The 16,153-nt window shown below is 42.7% G+C and overlaps 1 protein-coding gene across 1 annotated transcript in view; it reads right to left on the bottom strand.

Moving 5' to 3' along the window:
- Window positions 1–14,409: 14,409 nt before the first annotated feature.
- LOC115371332 (NACHT, LRR and PYD domains-containing protein 12-like) overlaps window positions 14,410–16,153 on the bottom strand; it is a gene marked incomplete at its 3' end in the record, with an annotated part of 59,851 nt that continues 58,107 nt past the window's right edge. The window contains exon 7 of the mRNA XM_030068636.1: window positions 14,410–14,572. Coding sequence (XP_029924496.1) covers window positions 14,410–14,572 — 163 coding nt within the window. The remainder of the gene's footprint in view (window positions 14,573–16,153) is intronic.

The raw sequence follows: 16,153 nt of genomic DNA, 5'->3' as shown, positions 1-16,153 counted from the left end.
TGATGGCAAACTAAGAGCTGCTGCTACTGGACGGGGAACAGTTTCAGTTATTTATAAATTATTAAGTTTATCCCAGCCTGACAGCACTACTTCCACCAAGTTACAATGGGAACGGGACATTGGTAAATCTCTCACTGTAGATCAGTGGGATTCAAACATTCAACTTCTGTTTCCAGTTGTGTGAGATATAAAATAATTCAAATTCAAATTATACACAGAGTTTATATCACACCACATAAGTTAAAAAAAAATGGACCCAAATGTCTCTGAACTGTGCTGGCATGGCTGTGGTGAGCTTGGTACTTTCATGCATTTATTATGGTTCTGCCCAGTGGTAAAACAATTTTGGTTTGAAGTAATTGACATTCTAAAAGTGATATTAAATATTCACATTCCCCAATGTCCTGTTGTATGTGTATTGGGAAGTAGAGTGGAAAATATACATGCAAGAAGGACTCAAAGTACCACTGCTCTAGCTTTTCTGTCTGTGAAGAGGACAATACTTATGAACTGGAAGATACGCAAGCCAGACTGCTACAATATACACAGTTGGCTGAAGGACTTTTTAGACCTGCTGTCAATGGAAAAGGCAACCTCAGTGCTTAAAGATAATGAAAATGAGCAAGGTGCTCCATGGACTGTCATTAGAGAACACTTAAACAATAGAACAATAACTTGATCTGAAGTGTCTGACACATGTTTCTGTTGAACTGAACTGATGTAAAAGAAAACATTGAAGGATCTGCCTAATGCGATGAAGCTCTGGCACCATCATTTCTTAAGCTTATCTGTACCAACTCCACCCCCCTCCCCCCCTTTTTTTTTTTTTTGTCTTGACTTTAATGTTTTTAAAAATTGCCTGATTAGTCCTGTAGGCATATCAGATCATTCTCTTGTGCAGGTTCTAGTCTCCATTAAAAATGTAAAATGTAAAAGTGCTTACTGGCATTTTAATGTTGCACTTTTAACAGATAATGTGTTCCAGAAAGTATTCAAATGCTTTTGGAACAATCATAAGCAAAGAAAGGCAGAGTTCAGCTCTCTACAGCAGTGGTGGGATGTAGGTAAAGTTGGAATTAAACAACTTTGCCTACAGTACACTCTCAATGTTACAAAGGACATGGCCAGGTCTATGAGAGATCTGGAGAGAGATGTGGAGGAGATGCAGAGCTTAGCAGACTCCACAGGAGATCGAGAACATATTAAAGTTCTCACAAGAAAAAAGTCAGCTCTGTCTGACCTGCTGGGTATTTCCGCTCAGGGTGCTCTGGTTAGATTGTGGTTTCAGTATGTTGTGAAAATGGATGCTCCCTCTCACTTTTTCTTTGATCTTGAACGAAAGCATGGTCAGAGAAGACTGATGCACTCTCTCCGGTCCGACACGGGGCAGCTACTTCAGGAGTCAGCAGACATCCGGATGTGTGCTGTTGAGTTCTATCGACAACTCTACACGTCAGAGCTCAAGGAAGAACCAGAGGTGGAGCAGTCGTTTTATGAAGGCCTTCCTCAGGTCTCTGAGGAGGCCAATGCAGAGCTGGAGGCTCAGCTCTCTGCTCAGGAGCTACAAGAGGCCCTGCAGAGCCTGCAGAGTGGTAAGGCTCCTGGAATAGATGGGCTCCCTGCTGACTTTTATAAGACTTTCTGGTCTGTTATTGGAGCTGATGTGTTGTGTGTTCTGAGAGACAGTTTGAACAAAGGACTATTACCTTTGAGCTGCAGGAGAGCTGTCCTCACTCTCCTCCCAAAGAAGGGGGATCTGCAAGTCATTAAGAACTGGCGTCCTGTGTCTCTTTTGTGCACTGACTATAAACTTTTGTCCAAAGTGTTGGCAACAAGGCTAAGGAAAGTGATGGAGCATGTCATTCATGTCGACCAAACGTACTGTGTACCCAGCAGGTTGATAACTGATAACATAGCTCTAATTCGGGACTTTTTGGACCTCTCTGGTTCATTGGGCTGCGAGCTTGGTCTGATTTCTCTGGACCAAGAAAAGGCTTTTGACCGGGTTGAACACCGGTACTTGTGGCGCACACTGAAAGCTTTTGGGTTCAGCTCTGGTCTCATAGCCATGACTCGGGTCTTGTACAGTAACATTGAGAGTGTGCTAAAGATTAATGGTGTTTTGAGTGCGCCGTTTAAGGTTCAGAGAGGAATTAGACAGGGCTGCTCTCTATCAGGCATGTTGTACTCCTTGGCTATAGAACCTTTACTTCACAAACTAAGGCAGAAGTTAGCTGGTTTCTCTCCTCCTGGGAGCAATGATTGTTTTAAACTGTCTGCTTATGCTGACGATGTTATTGTTGTTGTTAAAAGCCAACATGAAATCAATGTTTTAAATGAAACTGTTACAGACTTTGGTAAATTTTCCTCTGCTAAGGTAAACTGGGGAAAAAGTGAAGCCTTAGCTGTAGGAGATGGACTGCGCAGGAGGACAGTGTTACCTGGAGGCCTAATGTGGTCGACAGGTGGTTTTAAATACCTTGGAGTTTACCTCGGTGAGAATACCTTCTCTTCAAAGAACTGGGACAATGTTCTTGAGAGGGTTGAAGGACGTCTCAAAAGATGGAAATGGATTCTACCCAAATTGTCTTTTAAAGGCAGAACCTTAATCATCAATAACTTGGTGTCCTCCATGCTGTGGCATCGGCTAGCAGTTTCAGACCCTCCAGTGAATTTACTGTCTAGAATCCAGTCCCTCATGGTTGATTTTTTTTGGGATCGCTTGCATTGGATCCCTCAAAGCGTTCTTTTTCTGCCAAAGGAGGAAAGAGGACATGGGCTCATCCACCTGGCGAGCAGAGGGGCTGCCTTCAGGCTCCAGTTTATCCAACGCTTCCTGACTGGACCCCCTGATTTAGCCTGTAGGCCTGTAGGCCGCAGCTTACTGGAACGGTGTAGTGGGCTGGGTCTGGCTGAGTCTCTGTTTTTAATGGATTTGAATAGTTATAAGTTGGACCATCTGCCTTGTTACTATAAAGGATTGTTGAAAGTGTGGAGTTTATTCCGTAAAGAAAGACTAAAGAGTGAGGATTCCTTGTTCTGGCTTCTCAGGGAGCCGGTGGTGCATGGGACCCGTTTCTCCTGCGAGGTTGGGCCGTCTCTGCTTCAGAAACTCTGTGAGGCTCAAATCTACACAGTGGGCCGTGTGGTGGAGGTGTGCGGCCCTCACCTGGATAATGCTGCTGGTCTGGCCTCATGTTTGGGGGTCAGGTCGGTCAGAGTGAGCAGCCTCCTGCTGAGAGGCTGGAAACAACAGCTGTCCAGCTCTGAGCTGGCACTTATCGCTGCTCACTATGATGGACAGGTTAAAATGGACAGCACTGACTCTTTTCCTGGTTTAAAAATTGTTCCTGTGTTTAAGTGTGATGATGGTTGTTTGTTGAAACTAAATGTTATTAATCAAACACTGACCAATTTAAAAGGTAAAATCATGTACTATTTTTTGGTGAAAATGCTTAATCAGGTCAAACTACAGAGGCGCACAGATACCCCATGGAGGGCTCATCTGGGCCTAACAGAGGCTCAGAGGCCTGAGTGGAGAGGGTTGTACAAACCACCACTAACAAAGAGAGTAGGTGACCTCCAGTGGAGAGTCTTACATGGGGCGGTTGCAGTTAATGCGTTTGTTTGTGTGATAAATCCTGGTGTAAGTGATACCTGTCCCTTCTGTACACAACGGGAAACAATTTTTCATTGTTTTCTTGAGTGTGTTCGACTGTTTTCTCTGTTTCAAATGTTGGCAGACATGTTTTGTTGGTTTGAAGAAATTTTTTCGCACCAGGTATTTATTCTGGGTTACAGGTATTGTGGAAAGGAGAGATCAAAGTGCCAGTTTTTCAACTTCCTGTTAGGCCAGGCAAAAATGGCCATCTACCTTAGCAGGAAAAACGAAGTAGCAGGCTCCTCAGACACTGATGTAAAAATTATTTTTGTTCGTATGCTGAAGTCCAGGCTGAGAGCTGATTTTAGTTTTTATAGCCTAACCAATAACTTGGAGGAGTTCAAGAGCATTTGGTGCCTTAAGCAACTTTTGTGTTTTGTGAAAGACAATCACTTGTTTTTTGGTCGTATTCTAAATTAAGCATGGTCTGTATTTGTTCTCATTTATTTTTGTCTGTTTAGTCATTTGTTTATTATTTGAAACCGGTTTGAACAAATAAAAGAGGTTTGAAAAATCAATCTCTCTCTCTCTCTCTCTCTGTAAAAGGGAAGGCTGTTGTAGATTACATAATTACCCCCCACAGTTGTTGAAGAACTTGCACTGAGTTGAACATTCACAGCCTAATGAGTTCATTGAGAGGATCAGCTGTTTGAACCTGATAGGTGATCGCTGTAAAGAACCTGATCACTCAGTGTTAGTCCGAAGTCTTCAAGCAGGTGGGGGCTCTGCTGTTGATTATATGGGTTCAGATAATACTCAATCTAGACAGTACCCTCAGAAGAAGATTAAAATGGTCTCTCCTCATTTTCTTTCCTCCAGTGAGTGCCAAATTATGTTTACTGAATTCTCAGATAAGCTCTCTCAAGAACAACATCAAAAAGAAATTGATAAATGGTTTGGTGAGTTCTGTAAATATTTCTGTAAGGTTGCTGAAGTCCATAGACATCCACATTCCATTAGGACAGGTGGATTCTCTAGAAAACCTAAACCTGACTGGAATGGAGAGTTGAATGTACTGTGGAAGGAGATGAGGATGGCAGAGAAATCATTTTTAAAGTGTGATGGTAATGATATGAGGAGGCAACAGCTAAAGAATGAATTTAAGGTCAAACAACAGAATTTTGACAGAAAACTGAGAGCTTGTAAAAGAAAATATGAGAGCGGTCAGGCATTAAAAATGGAGCATCTGTAAACTAATAATCCTCAGTTGTTTTGGAATTTAAAAAATAATTTGGGCCCAGAAAGAGTTCAACCTATCCCTGTGGAAGTGGGACTGGAAAATGGATCTTGTGTTTTTGCTGTGGACAAGGTTTTGAAAAAATGGGAAACAGACTTTGGTTCTTTATTTTCTGGAGGTTCCTGCTCTGCTGAGTGGGAGAACTGTTTTCTTGCAGGGACAGTTGATCTTAAAAATGTTCTGGAGGCTAATATGCAGCAGGATTCTTATTTCTTTAATCAGTATGTGAATAACAGTAAATTGCTTCCTCTGTGTTCTGTCTGGACTCCCTTTTTCTTTTTTTTTTACTCAAGTGCTTATCAAACACCAGTAAATGATCTCTGACTTGTACTTTTTGACATTCATACCCAACTACACAAAGCCAAAGAACAACGGACCATCTCCTTCAGAAACATCAAACATCGAGAGGTCGAGAGGTCTGTGTCTGTCTGTATTATCTTTATATCGATTAGGTTGCTGCAGTCTGTTTAACTTTGTTTTATTGTTAGTAGAAGGCAGATGGTTCCCCAGACGGCACCTTCGGCATTATAGATGATTAGCTCCCTTGGTAAAGTGGAACGAGGTATGTGGACCTCAATTTCTGGCCTATTACCTTTTAATCCTCGGGATGTCTGGATTTATTTTATTTTGAAGGATGCCGCCCACACTATATTGATATGCTTTGATCGAGTTTTAATGATGACTGTGAACACTAATTAATGTATCTTTTTAAATTTCTATTGAATGGGGATAAGTGTATTGATGGTTTGGAATGTGTACTATGAAATTGTTGATGAAATGTTTCACTCATGTTTTAATCTAATCCCCTATTTTTCTTTTTTTTCTTTCTGTATTTCCTTTCCATAGTTTTCATGGTGCTGTGTCAGACAATAATAGTTAAGCATCCGTATGAATCTCTCCGCTTCATTCATTGAAACCAAGGGTCCGCCACACAGTACCTAAATGCTAGTATTACTGAAGGGGAAGTTAAAAAGGCAGTAGACACACTTAAACTAAGAAAGGCTACTGACATTGATAACCTGCCTAACGATCTACTGAAATTACCCTGCTTATCTCTAATTTTAGCTCATCTTTTTTCTATCTCTTTGGAGTATAGCTCGGTCCCCTCTGTTTGGTGTAAATCTATAGTGAAAACTATCCCTGAGTCTCAAAATAATGATCCTAGAGTTCCTCTGAGCTATAGGGGGATAAGTCTTCTGAGTTGTGTCTACAGACTCTATTCTAGTAAACTTAATGAACGACTATATTGTTAATTGGAAACATCTGATCTGCTGGCAGACCAACAGAATGGTTTTGGGAAGAATAGAGCTTGTACTGACCACATATATTCACTAACTACTATAGTTCATGCTAGAATACAAGAAGGGAAGCATACTTTTTGTTGTTTCAGTGATTTTCAGAACGCGTTTGACTGCAGAAATCATGACCTTCTCAGTTTCAAACTACTGAAAACTGGTATAGATGGAAAATTGTATAATGCTTTAAAAGTTCTTTACCAGGCCCCAGTTGCATGTGTGCAGGTCAGTGATGATAGAACAGGGTGGTTTCCTACCCCATTTGGTGTTAAACAGGGGGACGTGCTCTCTCCTACTCTGTTCACCATCTATAGAAATGATTTGGTTTTGGAGATGAAGCAGCAGCTTGTGGCGTTAGACTGGCTGATTGTACGGTTGGCACTTTTCTAGACGTGGATGATATAGTCCTCCTTGCAGAGACTGGAACTGATCTCTATAATCTGTTGGGTATTGTGTGCTGCTGGTGTAGTAAATGGAGACTAAAGATAAATAAAGATAAAACTCAGATTATGCATGTCAGGAAAAAGGGTGAGTTACACACTATGTTTAAGTTTCATTTGGGCCAACACTTTTGTCATTTACTGAGTATTATAAATATTTAGGACTTACTCTAGATGCCCATTTTACTTTTGAAAGAGGAATAAAAATCTGATCTGACTGTGCAGGTCGGGCTCTGGGTGCTATCCTGAATAAGGTCAAGTTATGTAGAGATCTTGCTTATAAAACCTTTACACAGCTGTTTAAATCTTGTGTCTGTCCTATTGTAGACTACAGTGCAGGGTTTGGGGTTACTGTGAGCAAACACAATGTGATGCAGTTCAGAACAGAGCCATGTGTTGTTTTCTTGGTGGACATAAAATGGCCCCCAAACTTGCTGTATGTGGTGATTTGGGTTGGGAGCCATGCCAAGTGCAGCACCAGGGTGACATGGTGCCACTGTGGAATAGATTAATTAACATGCCTGATAATAGACTTACTAAACCAATTCTCTTTTGGGATCTTCCAATAACTGTTCTTGGACCAGAGTACTGTCCAAAATATTTGATGAGGCAGGTCTGCAATACATATACAGAAATAAATGATCCTGTAGAGTTAGTCAAGTTAAATCAATATTACTTGAAAATTAGAAACAGAAATGGTCCAATGAAATTCTGTATAAAGCTAAACTGAGAAGGTACAGTCTAATAAAGTGTATTTCCCAACCAGAGCACAGAGGTCTGTCTGTGCCCAGCTGAGATGTGGCTTCCTGCCTCTGGCAGATGAAACCCGACGTTTCCATTCAACACCAGAAGAAAATAGAAAATGTCATCTGTGTGATCTGAATGAGGTTGAAAATGAAATGACTTTTTGTGATCATAATCTCAGATAGAAGCTTTTCCTGAAAATGTCTGTATACCATCCTGATTTGTCTGATGAGTGCAGACTTAAATACTTGTTTAGTGCCAAAGTATTTCATTTAGCTCAGTTTGTGTTAAATGCTTATCAGCAGCGTATGAGGGCGCTTTATGTTTGATGTGTTTGCCTGTGAGGGGCAAACACATGTGCGGAGTGAGTGTGGAGTGAACTGCGAGCATGAGTGTGGCCTCTTTGGCCTTTTTCAATTTTCCATCTTTTTATGTGTTTTTTATATATGTTTTGCATTTTGTTTTGTTGTCTTTGGTTGTTAATAAGTTTTTTTTCATTGTGGATTTTTTCAGTTGGAGTTATTTGTGTAGTTTCTTTCTCCCGCGAAGTCAGCACCAGCCCTGGCTGGTGGCGTGGCTGCTGCGGGAACAATGGATTTTGATTTTGAGGATCTTACAAGACGACATGGTGTTAAAGTTCAGTGCTCTTTAAGTGTTGAAGAGTGCAGTTTGGCGATTGGTGATGTAGTTGGTCAAGAACATATTAAATCAGCCTCACGCATGAATAATGCGATTGTGGTTTTCCTTGGTACAGTTGAGAAGGCTAGAGAGATAATTGCATCAGGTATCATTATCAATGATACGCTCACACCTGTTCTTCCACTTAGTACCCCTGCCACGAAAGTTATCATCTCTAATGCCCCCCCTTTCATTAGCGACGACATGATTGAGAGTAATCTACTGCGGTATGGCAGAGTGGTCTCCTCTATGAGGAAGATTAATCTGGGGTGTAAATCACCGTTACTGAAGCATGTTGCCTCCTTCAGGAGGCAGGTGTATATGGTGCTGGATAATAATGGTGAAGACCTTGATCTGACTATGAAACTTAAAGTTGGTGGTTTTGAGTATACGGTTTATGCAACATCTGATTCTGAACTGCGGTGCTTCTTTTGCCATATGTCAGGTCACGTTGTTCGTGACTGTGTACGGAAAAATCAAAGTGAGGCTCAGCCGCCCGAGCGCCTGGCTGAGCAGACGGAGGGCGGTACCTCCGCAGCCGGCTCCTCTGTAACTAACATCCCTCCTGCTTCCTCAACAGAGTCTGCCCCAGTGCCGTCACATGAACCCCCTACACCAGCCCCCTCAAATGGTTCGCCATCAGCAGCCCCTAATGATCCCCGCTCCCCGAATGAAGCTGGGAGCGATGCTGCCCGCTCCGAGGCTGAACTGGTTAAATCTCTCAGCGGAGGAAAGTACCGCTGAAGCCGCAGAGGGCAGCCCGCCTCTAGCGGAGCCTACAATGGATGATGCAGCAGTGAATAACATGGTCACGAAAGAGTTGGCTGCTCTAAGTGAGACTATAACACACAGTGGACATGATGATACTGATAACTTTGGTTCACAACCAGAAACAGGAGAGGTTGTTGAAATGGAAGCGGAAGGTGGTTTCAAGGCGCCTAAAAGGAAAGAGACTGATTCAGCTGACTGTACCCCTAGTAAAGCTAAAAAAGTTGGAGCCGCGAGTGCGCCAGGTGACAGTGATAATCAATCAATCATCAATCAGAATCAGTGTGTTCCAGTATGTCTGATGTCTCACTGGGGGATCTCGGTTTGTCTGGGGGAGAAAGAGCGGTGCTGTATAAAGTGGAAGATATAAGCCGCTTCTTAGATGAAACAAAGGGGCAACGCTGTGTGAAGTGGAGCATTATTTTCCTGACAGGCGGCAATTTATTAATGATGCTGCCCGCTTGATAAGAGAACAGGCTTTCACCACAAAGGAGACTGCGTGTCTCCGTAAACATTTGACTAAGTTGCGGAAAAAAGTGCGGGAGGAGGCGCCACTCTCCCACTAAGTATAATTTATGGCAAATACGCTTAGGGTTGCCACTCTAAACTTGAATGGTGCTCGGGATAAAAAGAAAAGACTTATGTTAATGGATTATGTTAATTTAAAACGTATCAATGTTTTGATGCTACAGGAAACGCATAGTGATAACACAAACGTAGTGGAGTGGCAAACTGAGTGGGATGGTCAGATTTTTTTCAGTCACGGCTCTTCTGTAAGCGGGGGTGTGGCAATTTTGTTTTCTAAAGATTCGCTCCCACTTTCTTGTCATGTACAAGATTTAGTGGAAGGAAGACTCCTTGTGGTAAAAGCCTATTTTGAAAATAATACCATTGTTTTTGTTAATGTGTATGCACCAACTAGTGGTTCTGAGAGAGTGACATTTTTTAGTAAAATTAATGAAGTACTTAAGGATTTTGATTCCGAGCCTCTGCTTTTTCTGGGAGGGGATTTTAATTGCACAGAGGACAAGATAGATAGGAATCATTTGGAGCCTCACATCCCCTCTCAGAAAGCTGTGATTCAACTAGTTAGAGCTCATGATTTGCTTGATATATGGAGGGTCATGCATCAAGGTGTCAGACAATACACATGGTCTCATAGCAGAGCTAATTATTTATCCTTTGCACGTTTGGATAGGATATATTTTTTTAAGCATCAACAGAACACGGTTAAATCTTGTGATATTTTGCCAACTGGTTTTTCTGATCATTGTGCTGTGATTTGTAATGTATCTGTCAAGGCCTTTAAACCTGGTAGTGCCTATTGGTGTCTTAATACATCACTCCTGGAGGATGAACACTTTAGGAATACTTTTGTTTTCTTTTGGAAGATTTTTAAGAGGCAAAAGGACTCTTTTTCCACTCTTCGAAGTTGGTGGGATTATGGCAAAGTTCAAATAAAGTTGCTTTGCCAACAGTACACTTCCTGTGTTACTAAAGAGATAATCTCCTCACTTAAAGCTTTAGAAAATGATATATTGGAGATTCAAAGGTCTGTTTCTCTAGATGATAAGGGGTATGGTGAACTCCTAGAGGGGAAACAGAATAGATTAACAGAATTATTAGGTGTTAGGGCACAGGGAGCGCTAGTGCGCTCCAGGTTTCAAAATGTTACTTTGATGGATGCACCTTCTAAGTTTTTTTTTTAACCTAGAAAAGAAAACTGGTCAAAGTAGGTTGATGCACACACTGAAGTCTGAGTCTGGTCAGGAGCTGGCTGACTCAGCACAAATACGCAACTATGCAAGAATGTTTTATTCTAAACTGTATGATAGTGATATGTTAATTAACAACTTAGAGTCTAACACTTTCTTTAATGGGTTGCCCAGAGTGCCAGATGAATGTCACTTTGAGACTGATAAACTTCTAACACTCCATGAAATCGAACAGGCACTAATGAGTATGGAAAATGGAAGGTCTCCTGGAATTGATGGGTTACCTGTGGAGTTTTATAAAGTGTTCTGGGGATGTATTGGGGCAGATCTCCTGGCAGTGCTCCGTGAAAGTTTGGTGGAGGGTTGTCTTCCTCTGAGCTGCCGCAGGGCAGTCATTACACTCCTGCCCAAGAAGGGTAATTTACAGGACATAGGTAACTGGCGACCTGTTTCACTGCTTTGCTCTGATATTAAGATATTAGCTAAGGCTCTGGCTACCCGACTGAAGGAAGTAATAGGTCAGGTGGTGCATTCTGATCAGTCATACTGTGTACCTGATCGGTCCATTTTTGATAACATAGCAGTGATTAGAGATTTGTGGACTGTGTCAAAAAAATTGGGTGTTAATGTGGGACTGGTCTCTCTAGACCAGCAGAAAGCATTTGACCGTGTCGAACATATGTATTTGTAGTCAACCTTGGAATCTTTTGGATTTAGCCCGTGTTTTATACAAATGGTCAAAGTTCTTTATTGTAACATTGAAAGTGTATTGAAAATCAATGGGGGCCTGAGTGCTCCGTTTAGGGTTAAAAGGGGAGTCAGACAGGGTTGCCCAATGTCTGGAATATTGCAACTGAACCCTTTTTGCAGAAGTTGCGCCCTGTTATGAGGGGCATTTCTTTACCTTTTGTGAATGAATCTTTTTATTTGTCTGCTTATGCTGATGATATCACCATTTTTGTTAGTGGGGAAGATGATGTTAATTTGTTAAAGAATGGTGTCAGTGATTTTCAGATGGTCTCCTCTGCCAAAGTAAACTGGGGCAAAAGTGAAGCTATCTGGGTGGGGGAATGGGAAAAGAGGTGCACTGGTTTACCAGGTGGATTGCTGTGGAAAAAAGAGGGTTTTAAATATCTTGGTGTGTATTTGGGAGATGATGCTTATGTTCAAAAGAATTGGGAAGGGGTGCTGGAAAAGGTTAAAGGTCGTTTGGGGAAATGGAAGTGGTTGCTCCCCCAGTTATCCTATAGGGGGCGTGCACTCAGTAGCGGTTTTAGGCACGGGCGAAGCGGGCAGCCGCCCGGGGCGGCATATTTTCATGTCACGTGGGGGGCGGCATGAGCGAAAAAAAAAAAAAAAAAAAAAAAAAAATCATCCTCGCTGCAAAGCAGTTTTCTATTACCGTATTCATCTGAATATAAGACAATATTTTTTCCATTGAAAATGCCCTGAAAAAACGCCCTCGTCTAATATTGGGGTCTACACATGTATTGTGCTTGCATATAAACCAGTAGGTAGGCTCGCCTGATGCCGCAATTACCGGCGAATGGCCGCATTGCGCAGTCAATAATCAACCATGTTGTCTGTGTCATTGTCCGTTGTGCTGCTGCAACCGCGTATGAACAAAAGTTGATTTATAATGAGAGGATGGCAGTATGTGTGTGCTGCTCACCTGTCAGATCCGGCAGACCTGACCGGGTGGGCGCGGCACCTGTAAGCATCAAGCCGGTGCCGCGGCCGGCCCGCCTAATGCTGACTGGTGGCTTTTTTTTTATGCAAACAAGATTTTGTCCATATAAAAAGTATTTTTCCAAAAAAGGTATTTGTGCAGGTGTTGGCGCTCCTGCTCTGGGAGGGGCGCGTGTAGCCGCCAGAGGGGCACCGGTAACGGCCGTTATCGCTTGGAAGTTCTCGCTGCGCGCGCGCACGGCTAGAACAGAAGGGCGCAAAGCAGTAATTTCGCCCAGGGCGGCAACATGGGCAGAACCGCCACTGCGTGCACTTATTATCAACAACTTGGTGGCTTCAGCACTGTGGCACAAGATTGCTTGCTTTGAACCTCCTGGTGAACTACTCAGGAGCATTCAGAAAGAGATGGTGGACTTTTTCTGGGACAAGCTTCATTGGGTGCCTCAAGCAGTGCTTTTTTTGTCAAAGGATGATGGAGGACAAGGACTCATAAACCTAGCCAGCAGAAGAGACACTTACAGACTACAATTTGTTCAGAGGCTGCTCACAGCTTCGAACACTCTGGCTTGGAGACCACTGGCTCACAGCATTTTGCGTGGAGCTAGTAAGCTGGGTCTGGACATTGCACTGTTTCAAATGGACTCTAAGAGATTGGACTTTGATGGACTGACGCCTTTTTACCAAAGTCTTTTCAAGGTTTGGGGACTTTTTAAGCGTCAGTGGGCGGGGGAATTGTCATCCATTCACTGGCTGCTTGAGGAGCCTATTGTGATGGGGTCACGTTTTGATATGTCATGTGATGATTTGCCTGGTCTTACAACACTGTTATGTGAAAAACATGTTTTACAATTACGTCATGTTGTTGAAAGAGCAGGGTGCAGCCTACAAAATGTTCGAGCTGTCACCTCTCTTTTGGGTATAAGGTCTGAAAGATATGTGAAAAAATTTCTTGAAAAACTCAGTGGGGTTCTTAGTTTTCAGGAGAAAAACCTGCTTGAAGAATATGGTAATGGAAATATTCATTGTAATAATAATGATTTGTTTCCTAATATGCTTCTCTCACCTGATTTGAAGGAATGCAGTTATGCTAGCCCTCTGTTAAATCTTGGTGTATGTGATCGAATGTACTTGCATTCTGTAACAGGGAAGGTGGTGTATAAAAACATGGTGAAGGTGCTAAATAAGGACACTCTGAAAGGTAGAATAGACACTGTTTGGAGAGCGAAGCTAGGTATTGCTGATAAGGTTAAGCCTGTATGGAGAGTTCTATATAAACCTCCTTTAACAAAGAGAAATGGCGATCTTCAATGGAGGATCTTGCATGGTGCTATTGCAGTGAATGCACTAATGTCTGTGATCAGTCCTGAACTGAATGATATTCGTCTTTTCTGTTCTGCTAAAGAGACCATTTATCACTGTTTTATGGAATGTAGTAGGCTTGCTCCTTTATTTTGTGTATTGAGTTTGCTGCTTTTTTCTTTTGGGATTATTTTCTCAAAGCAAGGTTTCATACTTGGGTTTTTTTTATAACCAAAAACAGAAAACAAAATGTGAATTGATTAACTTTATAGTTGGAGAGGCTAAGTTGGCAATCTATTTGAGTAGAAAACATAAGGTGCAGCAGAAAGCTGGGAGTGATGTTGTTGCAGTCTTTAAGAATTTAGTTAAGGCGAGGGTTACTACTGATTTTTATTTTTACAAATTGACAAAGGCACTTGATGACTTTAAGAAGAAATGGTGTTGTGTTGGATCTATTTGCTCTGTGACAAGAGATGAGATCTTATTTGCTCCCTTCTTGAATAATTGATTGTTTGTGATTTGTTTTGTATTTTGATGGTTTTTGCCAGTGATATCCTTTTTTGTTGTAAATAAAGTTTTTGTTAAAATTCACAAAAAAAAATTTCTCTCTCTCTCTCTGTCTCTCTCTCTCTCTCTCTCTCTCCTGACACATGAGATGGTTGTTAGTTACCTGTCAAACCTCACAAAGCACAAATGCATCCATGATACAGAACCTGACCAACCATCCTCACAAAAACTAAAAGAACCAGCAGCCCCGACTTTAAAAAGCACAACATATACTTCACAGTAATATCAGCCTTATAGACATTTAGTGCTACGATATGATTCAAACAATATCCATATATTTATGTCATCATTAAAAAGTGCAGTCTGACCTGAGAGTCTTCAGTCTGCAGTTTGGACTCTCCAGTCCAGCAGACAGCAGCTCCACTTCTGAATCCTGCAGCTGGTTCTCACTCAGGTCCAGCTCTGTCAGATGGGGGTTGGACTTCAGAGCCGAGGCCAGAGAAGCACAGCTGCTCTCTGACAACCCGCAGCTCCTCAATCTGAATGAAGAATAAAATATGGAGCTATAATTTCCAGTGTTTTGGATATTTATCAGACATTTATCAATGAAATAATTATTATAACAATTGCATTAATAATAATACTGAGAATACTAATTTATATTTATATTACACCTGTGAAGGTAAGTTCCAAAGTGCTTTACAAACCCATCAGAGTGAATGAAAGTGTCAGTCCTCAGTGAACTGGCTCCTTGAGCTCTGAGAGCTTTTTCTACTTCACTATCTAGTTATGATTATGGATTTCAAATCCCTAACCCGCAAAAACGGGGTAAAGATCACGGCCACTTTCCCCTGCAGCGTGGAGGAAATCAGCCTCACTGTGGGGGAGAAGGTCGGACACATCGGCATCAAATCGGCCGCTCGGATGAACAGTGCTGTGGTTATTTTCCTGGACCGGGTGGAGAAGGTGAACCGACTCGTCGAGACAGGAATCACCGTGAAGGACAGCTTCGTCCAGCTGCTGCCTTTGTCACAGCGACAACGGGAGTCCTGTCAAATGTCCCCCCCCTTCATTTCTGATGAGTTTCTCAGCAGAGAGCTGTCCAGACACGGGAAGGTAGTGTCCCCGATCCGCAAGATCCCGTCTGGATGTAAGTCTCCGTTGCTGAAGCACGTCGTGTCTCACAGGAGGCAGCTCTATATGATACTGAACAGACGGGATGAGGAGCTTAACCTCCGATTCCTTGTTAAAGTAGATGATTATGAGGACGTGATTTTTGCCACTTCATCAGTGATGAAGTGTTTCGGTTGTGGAGGGGAGGGACACACGGTGAAGTCTTGTCCGAGGAGCGGGGACCCGGCTCCGCCCGGTCCGGGGGAATCTGTGGCCGCTGTGGCCGCTGGAGCGCCCCACCGGTGCCGCCACTTGGCGGTCGGCCCTGGCAGCGGAGGAGCCCCCCGCGGGGCCGCCTGCTGCCGCGGGGCCGGTCGCCTCATCCGAGCGGCCGATTGCGGCTCCGCGGAGCCCAAAGAAGAAACGTGCCGATGTGTCCGACCTACAGCACGGGGTGAGCAGCACAGATGCACCGGGTGTCAGTGTGAATGATGTGTGTGAGAGGGATGGAAACGGTGTGAATGAGACCGTGCAGAAGGAGGGGGAAGGAGAAAAAATGGATGAAAGTGTGTGTGAACAGAATGGAAGTGGTGTGAGTGAGCAGGAGATGGAAAGTGGTGTGAGTGAGCAGGGGAAGGAGAGTGGTGTGTGTGGAGCTAAACAGATGAATGAAAGTGGTGTGAGTGAGAACAGTGAACAGGTGAAGGAGAAGGCAGGTGAGGAAGAAAGACAGGCAGGTTTAGAAAAGGAGGGTCAACCAGGGTTTTTCCTGGCTCAAATTGAGGCAGAGGTGGTGGTACCATCCAGATCATGCGCACACGCGCATGTATACCTCGTCTTCAACTGGCTCAAGCAAACACTTTTTACAAGCAACGTATTTTGTGTTTTAGGAGTCTAATATATAATTAAGAAAATGACAATTATCATGTTAAAGCATATTTTATTAAAAAATAAATACAAATAAGAAGGTGCCCTGTTCAACATTAAATTCACTGCAAAAAATTGAA

This window comes from Myripristis murdjan, chromosome 14 (genome assembly GCF_902150065.1).
Source record: "Myripristis murdjan chromosome 14, fMyrMur1.1, whole genome shotgun sequence".
NCBI classification, from domain to species: Eukaryota; Metazoa; Chordata; class Actinopteri; order Holocentriformes; family Holocentridae; genus Myripristis; species Myripristis murdjan.
Note: the sequence above shows the minus strand (reverse complement) of the source record. Positions and strands in the feature narration are given on the sequence as shown.